At 32.3% G+C, this 17,354-nt stretch overlaps 2 protein-coding genes across 2 annotated transcripts; both read left to right on the forward strand.

Annotated features, from left to right (window-relative positions):
- The first annotated feature begins 3,195 nt into the window (after positions 1–3,195).
- On the forward strand, positions 3,196–7,288 carry LOC108722215 (uncharacterized). Its single transcript, XM_018447197.1, has 4 exons — positions 3,196–3,282; positions 3,959–4,003; positions 4,885–4,998; positions 6,571–7,288. Exons 1-4 carry the CDS (start codon positions 3,271–3,273, stop codon positions 6,778–6,780), a joined length of 381 nt encoding a protein of 126 aa, XP_018302699.1. The 5' UTR covers positions 3,196–3,270; the 3' UTR covers positions 6,781–7,288.
- A 2,039-nt stretch (positions 7,289–9,327) lies between these two features.
- On the forward strand, positions 9,328–11,354 carry LOC108722214 (uncharacterized). The gene is made up of 3 exons (XM_018447196.1): positions 9,328–9,413; positions 9,811–9,846; positions 10,464–11,354. The coding sequence occupies exons 1-3, from the start codon at positions 9,402–9,404 to the stop codon at positions 10,692–10,694; spliced, it is 279 nt and encodes a 92-aa protein (XP_018302698.1). The 5' UTR covers positions 9,328–9,401; the 3' UTR covers positions 10,695–11,354.
- The last annotated feature ends 6,000 nt before the right edge of the window (positions 11,355–17,354 follow it).

Consider the following 17,354-nt stretch of genomic DNA (forward strand, 5'->3'; position numbering starts at 1 on the left):
CGAATCATATTTCCACTCATGTTATTTTATTAATGTTTTACGTACAAAGTATACAGCGCCAAGCTACAAAATGTTACTGCGAATTGCTCTTTTTCATCTCTACGCAGTGTTTCTGAAATATTAAAAGACTTGTTTAAAGGTTTCTCGTTCGTGGAAAATTCCCTCGGGCACTGCTACGCGATGCAACGTGAGTGTTGCATTAATATTTCTTGCACGCCCGCTACATCGGCAAACATACGTCCATCTCCCTCTCTCTTTCTTTCTCTTGTTCATCTGATCCAAACAGAGCGAGCGTGAGACATTACAAAATAATGAGAATCGTTAAACTTTCCAAGTTTTGCAACGATTCCGCTGCACGACGTATCTACATCCACGCGGGGTTGTTCCGCGCATATACACTTGCGATAAATGCAACGAATCGTGCTTGGTCAGGGTTGCGTAAATCGCGTAGCGAGTACCGCGGCTTTTATACCGAGTAAGTAGGCAACCGTCGGCCACAGTCCTAACGGATAATTGCTAATCGGTCTGAAAAAGCGCGACCGACGACGAAGAAACGTAGGGGCGTTCACTTCCACTGTTCGGAAACGACGATTTCGCGCTCGCAAAAATCGCACTATGTAGTTCGTGCTTTCGAAGGGAGTGAGAGAGAAGGAAAAAGAGAAGAAGCGAGAGGGAGTCAGATGTACTTAGATGTGACCCAGAACTAAATGCGTTCATGGCTATAACCACCTCTAGTAGTCAGCACTTGTTGCGAAATTAACGTTGCTCGTAAAACGCGCGTTTATTAGACCCGAGGGTGAATGACGCACGGAGGGAAAATTGCTGGAACTGCTGTGTACTAAAAATTAAAAGACAAAGCTACTGTATATAAAATGTGTCTACAATTTCACAAAATGATTACAGAATGTCTTTGTTTCAGAGAAACTGCAGTAAAGTCAAAAGGAACAATTGTTATCTACCGTATGTTAAAACATAAAATATAAATTAATGCATAAAAGAAAATTTAATTTAGAATTTGATTCTCTTTAGAAAAAGATGAAATATCAATCGGTATTAGATGTCAGTGATACAATCGGGCATTTAATTAATTCAATATTTTTATCATTTTTTATGTATTAAATATGTTAATAATATTAATAATAATATTTCTAAAAATATCTACGTCCACAAAATTATTGTTCTAAAATAATTTTTATTAAATCTATGAGGATAAACAAAATATTTCTATTTTTAAGATCCTATTAGAAATTATAAGAGAAGATTATTACATCCGTAAAAAAATTGTCTTTATTTGTTAGATTACACATTATCTAATTAATTTTCAACAAGCAAAAATAATTCTAAAAAGTTTTATTGTTAACCGTGCACCAATTTCTTAGCGTAACAGAGAGATTTCAACACGAGACCGAGATCCGGCATGAAACGAATGACTAGAAGAAAAAGATCACACGGTTTTCCTCGCGCTGTAAGCTAAACGCCTTGATTAAAGAAACGCGGGTTTCGCTATTACGGAATTAATATACACATATAAAACGAAATTAAACTCGAATCGAATGAAGAACAACGGATTTCGCCGTCGTGAAATTAATATATTCCATGTTGAACAGTACTATATTCCGTATAAATTAATTTAACACAAATGGGGAAAATTTCATACTGTAGAAAAGAGAAAAAGATTTAATTACAATTTTAAGAAGAAAACGACGGAACACGAAACAACTTGTAGCGTTCTTTATACGTTGCAATCGAAATGAGAAATCAATTCTCGTTTCATTCCGATTTTTTGCATATTTTATTGTCATTCCCACGCGTTTTTTTCACAATGTATAAGCTCTATTTACTGGATGCAATTGCGAAATTGACCGTAATAGAGTATGCACGAACGTTTAATGTTGCGGAAATCTATTGTTCTCCAGTTCCCTGTCGAATTCGCCTTAATTGAGATTCCGTTAAGGCAAATTTTCCTTAAACGCTATTTCCCGCTAGGACAAATCTAAAAAAAAAAACAGACGGGTGTCGTATTTTCTGTTTTAGGAGAATTATAACGTAATTGCAAACTATTACGCGAGCCGTATGTCTTATTTGAGATAATTACAGCGAGGTATCGCGCAAAAAGATAGGGTTAATTGTTGTTTTAGTGTTACACAGAGTATATCTTTTACGCAAGTCGCAAAGAAAAAAAAACACCCGAACGTTTTCTTTCTCATAAACCTACCTCTGCATTTTCCTGGAGTATTACATCCTAATCAGCCGACTCCATCAGCACACGTTACGCCCGGCGCACCTGGAATACGTGAACTCCTCTTGCAAACGTTACTCGTTACATGCTGGGTTAGTAACCGCTGCGATTTAACATCGTGATTTGTGGATTTGAAATGATCGATCTTAGACGAGAATCAGAAATCAGCGGTGCTTATTAAGACAATTGTGAATATGTCGTGACGCCGTTTGTCAAAGTTATGTAATTCATTCGTACAAGGTGATCTGTCTTTTACTTAGGAATAGACAGTGTCTAATATCAGAAGAAATATAGTAGAAAACAAATTTCTTTTTAAGTATCGTGATTATTAAGAATATTTATGGTAACATGTGATGAACTAATGCAGTGGAAACAGTTCTAGATCTTTCACGAAGATATAACTTTCTAATTGTGAATAAAAATCTTTTTCTAATTTTAGAAACATTTAAAAAGTTATTAAAGTGGAGTCACTCGGTGAGTATATAGTCCAGTTCCACTTTCCTTTATACGCATATATTTATTTGCTCATGTAATCTTGCGAAATGTAATAATTTAGTTTTATGTAAATCTACTTTCTCACCTAATCTTACGAAATAAAAGAATTCGTTATTTATTTTCAAATTTGTAAACTATCGATGGATTTGATAGCCGTTATCTTGTATCATAATCTTCGTTCTTTATTTGAATGACCTGCTTTTTCGTATGACTCAGACGATATGCGCATTTTATTTCAAGTGCCCCTTTTCAATGGTCCATTAATCTTTGAGCATCTTTAAGAGTGTCGTTTTGGTACCGGAAGCTACGCACAAATCGTGATCGATTGGAACCAAGCTCCCAATAAGGGATCCGAAAGGGTCGCGCTATTGGTGAAAGGGGTCCGCATCCGAAGTAGTGCAATAGTCGGTACCCCCGCCTCATCCCTGGGTCCCCCTGGGCCTGGGCAGGGCTCAGCTATAAAAGCATACTGCGTCGCCCCTCGGACACGTAGTGTTTTCCCGCGTAGCGCACAAGAAAAACTGTCATCACACACCATGAAGTTCTTCGTAAGTTTCTCCTCGCAATAACGTGAGGAAGTAAAAGTTAAATCGTTGTGGGCCCGAGAATGATTCCCTTTGCGATTGATCATGGGGATTCTGTTACGCAGTGTTGCACAAGTTCTGCATTTGCTTAGAATTTCTACTATGTTTGTTTTGTATTATGTAGATGCAAATTACAATTACTTTATTTTACGTTATAAAATTATGATTTAGATATTTTAATAGATTAATATTACAAAATTAAATAAAAAATAAAGGATTTAATTCAATATATATGTATAATATGTAATTTATAATATAAAATATGAATTAATTATTTTATTATTACGCGCACATTAACCTATATTGTTAATTTGATTATGTTAAATTTAAATTATTAATAATTATATTAAATATTCTCTCACACATTGAATATTCTAATTTATAAAATCAATATTGTGTTGTGTGACAATATTTTTATCATTATTTGAAAAGAGAAAGTTTTTCATGTTAACTTGATGTTTGTGATACACATTTATAGTATTTAAAATATATAACTGAACATTAAGTTGATTTTCTGTAGTTTTTATTGTATTCTGACAAACATTTTGAATATATTGTGAATATATATCTAATGTTATTATATGTTACTATTGTGCGTGTGCATTATATCACACAACATTACATTGTTGTATTGTTACAGATTGTTTTGTTTGCCGTTGTGGCGGTCGTCAGCGCCGGATATGAGGCAAGTATTCCATAATCATCATTCAAAGAGAAGTTCACATTTACATAAATTTTACAATTTATGTTATTATTTCTCTTCGTTGTGTGCGCAAACATATAGTAATATTAATTATATAATAACACTATGTAAATCATCTGTCAACGTTACTACTACTTCTCTGAATTTTACTTTTGTGATTAATCAAACTTTAATTATTTCATTCTTATTATTAATTTTTAGCAACTCTTGATGATTGTTTCTTCTTAAATAACTAAACATTCTTTGTTACCCGAATATTCGAGCGACTCAAATCTTGATGAGAAAACACACTTTAACGAGGTATCTGTATAATTACCATTTCTTCTTAATCAGCCATTTTCAAGGGAGAATTTGTAGTTTTCTAATCTTTCTTTCAGTTTGAAATTAATGTCTCGAAAGTAAGTCGTTATTATCATTATTGTCGTTCATCAAGCATGACTGATTTTGTCTAACTTCTTATATCTTGACTCTTCAATTTTGTTTTTACTTGAACTTCTTCTCTGTAAGATTTAATTATTTAATATACTGATCGATAAATTTATGCAACAATTTCTAGTAACTCTAAACATTTAATAACAAAGTCTTCTTTAACTTTTTTTTTCGTCTTTGTGGATGTTTCTATATCAATCATTATTCTCGTTCTATTCTTCGTAACTCTCTCAATTTGTGTGATAACTCCTCATTTCTTAAAACATCATCGCGGATTGATCAACGTCATGCGGACCATGGAGGCTCGTTCTATTTCTCTTCTGACAACCGAGTATCTTTGGACGTACTCGGCGGGAAAGTAACTTCACGTAACACCCGTGTTATCGAGGCGATTGATTCCGATTATATGAAAAAGACTGTTTGACGCACCTCAGATCGCGCAGCCCTGGGTGGCTCCTGTGGTGCACGCTTCTCCAGTGGTGCACGGGCCTCAGCCTTGGGTCGCACCAGCGCACAAAATCATCGAAGCTCCCGTAGCGCATGGCAAGGTAATGGTGGTAGAAAACTATTCATCGAGAGGTCTATATTATATTACGTTATTATTAGATATCTAGTCATCTCTATGGCTTTAGCAAGGTCCTAGCTGACTAGATAATTTATTGCGTGATGAAGGTAATGCGCTAAGATGGTGGAGAATGTTAAAATAAAGTCGCTGTAATAATGAAGATGAAAAAATATTGTTGAAGTATTTATAATTAAAAAAGACATTTAGCATTCAATGTACATTTGGCGTTTGATATTAATTCAAGTAAATGAGATATATTTTTAATCAATTTTGAAAATTCGATTAGGTGAATTAATACAATGAGTAAGTAATAAATATTAATTACGGTTTATTACATGATTGAAAAATATTTGCTATTCGATAAGATATTAATCTTGAGCGAGTATGGTTTAAGATGTCTAAAATGAGTATTATAATTATATAATTACGATAAAAACAATAGATAAATAATAATAGTTTACGGAAAATGTCAAACGAGAGACCGAGCAGAAATTGTTATTTCGTGTCGTTGATTGTGCCTTCTCTTCTGTTTAATGACCAGTGATTTCAAATGTTACATTATGTTATTAGATCTGATCAGTAGTTACGTATCTTTCTTGCAGCTAAACCGGCAATGAAATAGGTGTCCGCGATCGTTAACTAATTGGATTTCCTACTTAATCGAAGACCTATATAGAGGCTGTGACGAAACCCAACTCAATTGCACCGAAATAATCGGTGCAGCAAGTCGTTACGTAACGTTTGTTCCGCCTTCAAGTCCTCGTTGCATAATTAATGATAAGCAGCTTGGATTACCTTTGTTCTATTCGTTTTCACAACTGTTTAGAAATTTGATCGTAACTGATATTTTATTGAGGAAAGTAAAACGTCTTTTATAAAATTTTTTGCATTTTAAAAAATAATTATTGATCATCTCTATATTATCATAAATTTACAAAATTAATTATAATTACACAAAAAACATAACACATAAATACGTAATATAAAATTTTTAATTAAACTTTATACATTTTTTCTTAAAACTAAATTTAATTTTATTAATTATAATAATTTAGTTATTATATATTAATTATAATAATTTAATTTAAAAAAAAAATAATAAAAATTAATTTAATAATTTAATTTTTTAAAACATTAATTTTTTAAAAATAACTTTTTTAAAAATATTATTAAGTATAAATTGCTTTCAATCGATTATAATATTGTGTTTTGTAAAATAATAATAAAATAATTCTAGAGTTAATACTTTATATATATGGATTGATCGCTTCTCGAACAAAATTGTATAGATGAATATTCTTACATTACTTATAATGCATATTTAACATATAATTAATACATACATAATATACATTTTTATTTTTTATTTTACATATTTTAATTCTTCATACTTCTAACACATATATTATATTGTTCTTATTGTTTGATGTGATCGATTATTTTTGTTTTATGAATTGTGTAATTATTCTAACACTTACACAAAAGCAATATTCAGAAAGTGTGTTTAATAATTGTTCTGAGCACAATGATAATATCATTTTATTATTACTTACAGCATGTCTACCACGCGCACTTCATCCCCCAGCAGCCCGCCATTCCACCTCCACATCCGGGTCCCCTGCATATCAAGGGAAACGACCACGTCACTAGATTACATTATGATGCTCCTCATGTTCCGCATCCACATCTCGTCGGCGTCGAGCATTACGCCCCCGCCCCGGAACCTGAAATCTCCGTCATAAAGACTAAACATGGCTGGGCTTAAGGATCCTGTATGACGATGCCTCTTGATTAAACCCCATTGGTCCAGAGTGGTCTATACTGAAACGGCATTCATCTCGAATCTTATTGATCATAATAATGACAGCAGACAACTTCGTCGACGATATATTTGATTTTTATGAATCCAAATAATTTAATTGAAGACGATCGTCAAAATCAGCATCTCCAAGAAATTTTGAGACTCTTAGGAGAGACGAAAAATTGTGGACCACTCATGGATCGCAGACCAGGCAGCCAAACTTAAAAATAAAACAAATTCGTCTTGATTTTACCTTTAGAACTACATATGACACGCCTTACACAAATATACATGGACACGAATATCCGCATCTTTTTCTGTTCCTTCATCTTTCCCAACACCAAAATTCTCGTGCGGCAATTGTGATATTGAAGAAGACATCATAACATCAAAGAGAGCGTTCTCCTTTTCCCCCTCATTTCTCGGATCCCCCATCCTATTTTTCTTCACTGTCCGCACCAACACTTTTATTTATTTTCTAATAAAAGTTAATTGTGTACGTCTTGTGATAAAACAGAAATTATGTTGTCGTTTATTCAATGACCCAGATCCATTCTTTTTTGTTACATTCTAATTCCGTTTTATTCTATTTTTATGCTTATTTTCATTAATTAAAGTTTTTCTTTTTTTTTTCATTTCTTTTTTTTCTACTCTCGAAAGGAGTGATAACGATTAGTTACGATAACTGAATCGGAAGAAATAAATTCCAGTATGATTACGTGTGAAACGTATGCAAGAACATAAATTGTGTAACATATTATTAAATGAGTACATGCTACACCGTTCTACAATTTTCATCTCGGCTTTTTCAAGCCACATTTTCAAAGTCTCCATAAGATCAGTCAAGTGTAACAAGATACAGGCACTTGTTTACAAGTTAATACTGTACGAGGTTGCGTTTAAAAGTTTATGAAAGTTTGCCTGTGCTGCTTATAAACTAGGCCACACTTTGCAAATAGGATTAATTATTATTTAATTAAATTATTAGTTAAAAATTTACTACGCAGCGAAACAATTCATTTTAATGACCGATATAAAATAATTATTATATTTAGTAGCTGTTATGACAAAATACCAATTTAATATTAATTTCAATACATCTCGATGCGTAAATTTGGTTATAACAAATGTAAGAAAATAGTAACAATTTTACGTTACAAGAAGAATGCGTTAATAATAGAAACCTACCTCTAGAAGAACGCAACATCATTTTTTGTTTCTCATTTTAAATTCATTCTTGATTTTTGCATTATTAAATAAATTATTAATGAAATCGTGTATACACATATATTGTATAAATGTTACTTAAATAGAACTAGATAATTAAAAAATAAAAATTAATTACGGTTAAAGCATTACAATTAAAAAATATTGGTGAAAAATAATGAAACTTATGTGTCTTAATATTTATACATATGACGAACATAACACACAATTTGACTAACACGATTCTCGCTATTAAATGAGAATTTAGTTTTGATTGCTTTTGACGAATTTTAGATCTGTATCAATGTGTATGATGTGACAAGTTACTTTGAAAAATCACAAAGAATTTTAAAGAAGATGGATGGTTGACTATACTGTTTTCGTTAGAATGGAAGAAATTATAATTAGACTGTATATAAGAAAGTTTATAAGTTTTATTGTATTGAAGAAGACTCTGTGAGTCGAAACTTCTATGATGTTTTAATTTTAATTTTAAATATATATCAAATTATTATTAATTCTATCTCTAATTCCTTGCTCGATTCCGGTCATTATTAGGATTTTTGTATTGCTGTGCAAATATTCGACCGTTATTATACTTATTGTTTATTATACATATATGTTTTAAAATTTATGTTCTCTATAATCATATAATAAAACCTGTAGTAAACAAAATAATAATACAAATTATGTAGTCTTTCTCTTAGGAAATTTTAATAAAATTGCAAAAAGGATAAATAGATTTTATAATTAAAATAATAGATAAAAATTAATGTAGAGAGCTAATAAAAATTAATGTAGAAATAATTTGAAAATTAAGTCATATGCACATAAATAGATAAGTCTATTTCAATCAGCCTAAATTAACTCTTCTACGGGAATCTTATGAGAAACACCGTAATTCCCTAAAGAAAAAAATCTTAGCGATAGCGTAAATTATTGTCGATCTAATCATTATAATTTAGCATTGCGATCTAACACGCCATTCTTTATTCAAGCATATTTTATCTAACATTCACATTCACACATACACACCCACTTATCGATTATTGTGTGAGACTAACGATAATGACCTATTTGATGGTCCACACCTCATGATCTTCAGCATCAGTATCTTTAAGGGTGACACCATCATTGATATCGAAAATATTGGAAGCGTGACAAGGTGTGACGTCGCGGTTGGGCGGGCACCTAACAAGGGGGTCCGAAAGGGTGTCGGTCGCGTGGTTAGTGAAAGGGGTCTGTGTGACGTGCCCCCGCCTAACGCCCTGAGAGTGGGCCTAGACTTGGGCAGGGACCTGCTATAAAAGCATACCGCGTCGCCCCTTGAAGTCATAGTGCTTGCTCGTATAACGCAAGAAAAACCACCGCTCGCCACCATGAAGTTCTTCGTAAGTTTTTCCCTTCACTCGCAATAACCTCGCCGCGTTGATTTCTCAGTTTTATCTTCAGCTTACATGCTTTTATCTGTATATAAAATTGTAGACATTAATGTAAAGAAAAATATTAAATCTTGTGCATATTTAATTATATAAGTAATTTTATCTTATTTAATATGCATCGCGCGTATTAAAATTGTGTCTTTTATTTGATTATATTTTATTTTACTTTTATTTTTTCTGAATTCTTATTTGTCTGGTAGTATATATTTTTCCTTTTTATTTATTTATTTATTTATTATATTATTATAGGGATAAGGTCAATTTTTTAAATTAGAACTTGTCTAAAATTTTGAATATATTATGTTTTATTATTATATTATAAACGTTGTGTGTTCTCTTGTTACAGATTGTTCTGTTCGCCATTGTGGCGGTTGTCAGCGCTGTAAGTATTTCATAATTATTATTTTAAAAAGTTTAGTTCTATCAATATTCCGTAACTTTTCTCTCTATCACATATCTGGATATTATTATTTTATCAAATTCCAAGTTAATACGCCGTTATAAATTATACAAATTATATATTATCAAGAAATGATCCATTATAAGAATGTATAATTTTACATTGTAATTATCCAGCAAAGAGTTACATAATATAACTATTTTTTAACAAAATATTAAAATATTAAAAATTAATATGAAATTAATAGAAATGTTTCAACATAATTAATCGTAAAGCAACAGCTGAATAGTATCAGTACTATAATCATAGCCTTATCATTAAATTTTCTACTTAATTAAATCTATTATCTTCGTGTTGAAACCCAGCCGCAATTGTATCAAATTGATCACGTTCATTTGTGCAATTTCCGTCCCGAAGTTCCTATTATCCAAGCTATAATACTCCCTTGCATTCACTCGCAATTTCGTAATGGGAAACTATGTTTCCTGGACATTTTTTGAGATTATTAGATTTTCTGATCATTTCAATTACGTAATAGCATGGATAAGTGAGAGTAATTGTTTTAGTGATTAAAATATCTTGTTTTCTTTTATGTTTAGGGCGGTCACTATGCGGAGCACATCCATATCAATGGACAACCCGCCATTCCGGCCCCCAAAACTCTTCCGCTCGCCCTCCACGGTAACGACCACACCACCCGCCTTCACTACTCTGGAACTCATATAGGGCACCCGCACTTGGTGGGAGTCGATCATTACATCCCGGCGCCGCATTACGAGCCCCAGGTCGCCAACGTGGCCGTCCACGGACACGGACACGGCTGGCATTAGATCCCACCTGAGCCAGCAGACCCGCTGGTCTGGAGTGGTCCACGCCGAACGCGTCATCCTGAGGCTGATATGAGGCAACGAATCAGCGACCACCACGATTGGTGAACAAAACAACGAATGAAATCTTTGTCGAGAGTTTCTTCTTTTATCTCTTCGGCAAGACGTTTCAATTCTGCACGAGATCGCTCGCCGAGGATTGTGGATGTCCGGCCCCGATGGTCGAGGATCTTCTGTCCGAGGATCGAGGATCACGGAGGAATACCGTTGCGAAATTGCAATATATTGGCAGATCGAAATAGAATTCGACTGCCTCAGGATAGCTGCCATGACTTGGGCCACTCCCGAGGACCGTTCCCAGAAAGACCAGGCAATCAGACTTGAAAAAAGCCTCCCTCCGTCACTCTCTCATCTTCTTTTCGTTTTACCTTGACGCTACATATGACACGCATCGTATGAACATTGATAAACAATCAGGTCCTTTCGTCTATTCCCATTTTCCATCTCATTCCGTCAACATCGAAATTTTGTGCGGCGTATTAAAGAAGAGACCATAACATCACAACGCGGCCATCTCTTTCTGTCCCCACTATTCGTTTTCAGGCAGCAACACTTTTATTTATTTTATAAATAAAAAGTCGATTTTTACGTCTTGTGATAAAATGCGTCGTTTGTTTTTTATTCGATTTAACCCCGAGTACATATCTCTCGTAATTGCAAAATATTGCATTACGTCATGAAAGTTATTTAACTAGATCACATATGTATAAGATCAGATTAGATTAGAAAAAACAAAATGCCATAATGATAAAAAAGTAAATTAGCTAAGCATTTTAATACGAGAGCTAGATTAATCAAAGTAGAAAAAGATATTAAAAGTAAAACTATTAATTCAAATAAAACGAGAACAAATTTGCAGTTTGTTTGATATTTATGTGAGATTTATTAGATTGGAAACTCATTGAGAACTGTTAATGGTGCAACATGTATCAAGCAAATCATGCAAAACAGCTCAATAGCGGGTTTGTGAACTCTCAATAACGATCGGTCAAACAATACGTCGATTTCGCGTAGTTAACTCATTAATGATGCTACTCAACTGTATTTCATGGTTTCGACTATATAATTCGATTGCATAAATTGATACTGGATTAACAAAGTGCACTTTGTCGAATAAACTGATCATAATATTTATTCAATGAGTACGAGTGGCTTTAATATTTTTGTCTTATTCATTCAAGTGTATAACTTTAAGGATATCTTCTTTATGAAAAGAAATTATTTTTATTAAAAAAGTTTACAAATTCCTTACGTTATCCTTTCTGAACGAACTGCATATCAGATTGCAATATCCATTTCACTGGAAAGGTTCTTCTGGAAACTTTATGTAAACGGCCCGACTGCGAATCAATCTAACGTCGCCGAGCAACGGATAGTCCAAACAGAGCCACCCCAAAGCCGGTTGCTATTCTTTTCGTCGCGCGGCTGGTGTCGTGCATCCGATGCCGCGATGCGAATCGCGCATGTTTTCGTCACGCACATAAATAATCGACTTGATTATAAAATCTGCCGCAATCACGTTCCGCCGTTGTTCCGCATCAGTTAACAGGGGAGACGTTCGTTCACGAGGATCCTAGAAATGTATCAACCGTATCACGACTGTCATCGATGCGCTTCGGTACGAGCTTGCTACATCGAAATAGTTCAACAAGATTTTTGCATGTGACCCTCAACTTTTTAGTTATGTTAAAATTTAGATACTTTAAAATTTCTTATATCTTTAGTTCTATTGCGAATTTTGAGTGAATTCCTTTGACACCAAATGCTATGTTTTAAAAATTTTCCTTTACTGATAAATACGTTTCTTTTTCAAAATGACTAAAGCCATCTTATAATACATTTGTTGATGCTAATATAACTTGCTGTGTTGTAATCATCGATAATTACCTTGAAATAATGAATTTTAAACTCCTTACGATTATATGTCCAAAATGTCCACATTTTTAAAATTATTCTATTCTAAAGTATAACGAAGCATTTAAGCTATTCTAAAGTATAACGATGCATATTAAAGATTACACACTTTATTTTAATTAATAATTAGTATCTTTACATTTTTAATCTATTTTTATTACTAATATCTATTTTAATAATTAACGTTCTAAAGTTATATTTTTCCTTTCTGCAATATTTAAATTTTAATTACCTAATTATTTTATCATTATTTTTAAGTTATTAATAGATACTATATCTTTATTTTTGTAATTTTTAAAACACTTTTGTTATACTAAATTATGTTGTTTTGTAATACTAATTTTTTTTTACTATGAATCCTGTTTTTTTGTCTAGACTTATTTATTACGAATGATTTTGAGGTTTCGTTAAAAGATCGATGCCAAAAAGAATTTGATTTATTAATCTCGTTAAGTTCTATTAGAATTGCGTGATTTCAGCATCATGCCGCTTGATGCTTTTATATGAGAGGTTTACGAGTGTCTTTACTATCCGTTCGATCATTCGGAAAACATTCTGGCTGCAGTTTGCTTCGAGCAACGATTGCGTAACAGGAAAGGAAGAATTATGCATTATACCTCGGCGAAACTGTTCTGCGGAAAAAGGGACACGATATCCGACTGCACGATCGTTCCACCGATTGTATGTTCTTATTTACACGATGATCGTTTTGCTTTATTTCTACCGAATTCCCGAATATTATGCAATGATTTCAGCATCGTGTTAGCGCATGCTAGCGTTACGTTCTTATGAACTCTTATAGGATTCTCGTATGCTTGCGAGAGAAAGCAAAATTTAGTTGCGCTTTGTACACACATTTATTGAACACAGATTTTTTATTTAAAAAATTTACATAAATTATTAAATCAAACTGGACAAGTTGTAATATTAAATCAAATAACTATTTAAATTTATTGAATTTAATTTTAATGAAATTTAATTAATTAAAAAAATAAGCTTAAGGAACAATTCCTGTTCCTTAAAAAATATTTTTCCTGTGATTTAATTAATTTTGAAGCCTAAAGCTAATTTTTAAAACTAAATTCTTTTCCAAAATTGATTCTTTTAATTTAATTCAAAATATGGATTGGTAAATTATTCTTTAACAACTGATGTGAGTCAGATATATCCTATTAATGCAAAATTAAAATAGATATGACGGAATCCCATTGAAAATTCTTACGTTCTCCGATTAATTTTCTGAAATGGCACGAGCGAATCATTTACATCAAAGTGAACGTTACCGCGGAATGTCGGAGAGTCCACGTTGCTCACCCACCTATAATTATACTGCAAGTCGTTCAGAGATTTTCAATTTTTCCGTTTGAAGCGTTGAAGCTCGAGAATGTAGAATGCCAGCCAATCTATATAGAATAACGTATAGAAACGGATGTTTTCTTCATAAAACATTGCTGCGAGCTCAATTCGCAGCGGTGCGTAGCCGACTGGCAAATATACAGTTATGACTGCTACAGCAATCAGGTGCATTGCGAATTATTACTTGCGACAAGCTTTTTCTGCATACGGATATTCGTTTCCTCGCGTTGCAATGACAGCGTAAAAAGAGAATCGTTATGGCCCCAAAATGCGATCACGCGAAATATATTGTCTATCGTGATCACGAAGTCGCTTATTTGCGCAATCTGTTTTTTTTATTAATCTTCCGTCTCTTTATTAAACTGGTCTTTTCTTAATAATTTCCTATTAACTTTTATTTACACTGCAATATCTTCTAATTTTATTTAAATTTTATTCAAATTTTAATAAATTTTCTCTATATATGTATTATTTTAATGTTAACATTTTATTATACTAAAATTTTTCTGAAACACTATTTTTTATTTATCAAGTTTATTTTAATTCTAATAATTTTCTTTAGCTGATATGATATATTTCATTCTTTTTTCGAAACGATAAGAAGAGAAAGTGATGAAAACAAGGTAATACCGTCTACATTATTAAATCGTGTAGATTAATTCGTATGTTACACGTATCTTGTAGTTGTTATACGTATCTTGATATTAGACTGATAATTATTGAAATGTCTACGCATTCGAACCAGTTGGTAGAAAATGTTGCGTATCGTTGATTTAAATCGAGCCCCCAAGTTAATGAACACGCCCCCAAGTCGGGTAATAATCATTCGAGCGTAGAGTTGACCAGTAAAGCAAGCATGACACCAGTACCAATATAATAATTTACATGCACAGGCATTTAATTAGGTTCCCAGTCGCCTAGTCTGCCAGTAGCACATTTCACGACGATAAATCTTGATTACTATCCCGACAAATATATCCCTCGATTAACTGGAGGAACTATTAATGCTCGAGTTTCAATCGCAGTTAGATATGGATCTATTTGAATGGCAATCGGGAGATGCATTCGGTACGCTATTTTATCTTGACAGATTACACTATGATATGCATTGAATTTATAATAAGTGGAAAGTCATAACTTGCTTGAGAAGGATGAATGAAAAAAAATTTGAAATATCGTATATCTTCAATTATCAAACTTCAAAAATTGGAAGCTTTATTTGACTTTCACTATTGATTTTTTATTTTTCTTCTTTTTTAATTTTAAATCTTTTTATTTATTATTAATTGTAATTTAATTAGAAGAATTTTTCTGTGTCTTTTGAGTTATTTTTTTTTTTTTTTGAGGATAAGAAATATTTGAGATATTCGCGATATCACGAAGAACTGTCGGTTTTCTTAATCGATTTATCTTTGTTTGTGAGGTTGTAATCGATTGTATACGTCATACTCGTGTCTCCGTCGTCTCGAAATCATAATAATTCTAGACGAGCAGCAGGCATCACTCGAAATAAATTTCCTTTCTATTGACCGTTTATCGAGGAACTGGAGCAACTTCCCCAATAACGGGAGCACAAATACGCGATCGCATGCTATCTATCCGATAGAGCGGTTGCATGAATAATGAATGCAGCGTGTGGTGCATTACGTAGCACGCGTTGTTGCATACTTTCTCTCTTCGTAATGAATGTTTTTCCGCGATAAAACGTGTTTCCTCGGACGCCGCCCCCTGCACGTGCGCTACAAGCTTGACACGTCTTATCGTCTATTCTATTCAATATATCTTAACTATGATATCAAGATGACAGTTTTTTATAACGATGGCCATTATATAAGTGGTTTTAATCATCTATCAGTCCTTTTGATCTAACTTTAATGTGTAGTTCTATTTCCATTTAATCATTAGCTTTCTAGTTAATAATCTTCTCTAATTGTAAATTAATAAAATAATAATATTCTACACAATATAAATAATATAATTATACATAACATTTTACATCTATTCTATTTTATAAAAAATTAATTAATTCTTTTATTAGATTTATTTTACCGTTTTGTTATTTATACAAAAATCACTAAAATTATATAACAAAAAATTTAATGTAAATCACATGTTTATTATGTGAATCATGTTTATTATGTTCTTTTTATAAACAAAACATTATTAAAAAATTATATGCATAGAATAGAGAAGTAAATGATATAATACTGTTTATTAATTTCATTTCAATAGGAATATCATTTTTTAGATAATTTTAATAAGAAAGGTATTCTCTTTCGGCTTATCTTTTATATTTGACGTATATAATTATTTTAAATCTTCGTTCTTGAATCAGATTGGAAAGTACAATGAGATTTATATGTAACTAGAAGTTCGTAACGGAAGTACAATTACATAAATGTTACTGTACCTTGTAACTACCTTGAGGAAGTGCTTTTACGCAAGCGAAGCTTCCTAATAGCGTGGCTATAACCCGCAGGCACACACATGTGCCAACTCTGTCCGTACTGTATATACCGTAATAATAATTGTTAATTGTTTCGTTTGTACTTCGATCACTATCACGATACGACTGATCGCGTGCGAAAGGTGTATTTCACTTTGCGCAAGGTGGAAGTAACGGAAATCGTTACGAAATCGTTACAATTTCATTTTTTCCTGCGGAAATTCACTTAAACGGTACGAAATAAAGTAACTTGAAAGGAAACTAAAAGGTTTAGACAAGGATTATTTATTACTGTCACTATTCATGTATAGTTAACATCATTTTAATATAATACGTATAATTTAAATTGAACTTTTAGAATATAATTCGATTTAAGAATATGATTCTATGAGAATGTTAAAGTCTTAAATCTCTTTTTATTGCTTTGTTCCATTTTAAATTACTTATAGGGCTTTAACTTCTACGTATAGGCAAATACCATTCACGAGACAAGTCGAGCATGATTTCTAATCTGATTCGTGACGCAGGTATAAATGGGAGAGCGAACGTAAATAATAATATCCATTGATTTACGATTAGTCAGCGTGAACTTCAAACGAATTACGGTTTCAAAAGAAAAACGATATCGGTTCGAGGTACAAGCTACACCTGCGCATTCATAGAACAAACATTATCTTTGCAAATTGTAGTAACCTTTTCCTAACATTTATCGTAGCAGAAAAATGTAATTTCATTGTCTAATGCATAAGCATTGATAATTATTTGTACACATTTTTAATTACTTTTATTTTGTATAATAAAAATTATGCAATCATAAAAGTTTCAAGAATAAAAAAATAGAAACATAAAAAATTTTATATATTAAATAGACTTATATTTTTATAAAT

The sequence above is a fragment of the Mycetomoellerius zeteki genome, unplaced genomic scaffold, assembly GCF_001594055.1.
Source record: "Mycetomoellerius zeteki isolate Tzet28-1 unplaced genomic scaffold, Tzet1.0 scaffold199, whole genome shotgun sequence".
Taxonomy (NCBI): domain Eukaryota; kingdom Metazoa; phylum Arthropoda; class Insecta; order Hymenoptera; family Formicidae; genus Mycetomoellerius; species Mycetomoellerius zeteki.

Excerpts from the sequence above, each read along its gene's own strand:
- LOC108722215 (XM_018447197.1), top strand. Across the intron at positions 4,004-4,884 it reads TCGTCAGCGCCGGATATGAG|ATCGCGCAGCCCTGGGTGGC; the intron begins GCAAGTATTCCA and ends GACGCACCTCAG. Across the intron at positions 4,999-6,570 it reads CTCCCGTAGCGCATGGCAAG|CATGTCTACCACGCGCACTT; the intron begins GTAATGGTGGTA and ends TATTACTTACAG.
- LOC108722214 (XM_018447196.1), top strand. Across the intron at positions 9,847-10,463 it reads TTGTGGCGGTTGTCAGCGCT|GGCGGTCACTATGCGGAGCA; the intron begins GTAAGTATTTCA and ends TTTTATGTTTAG.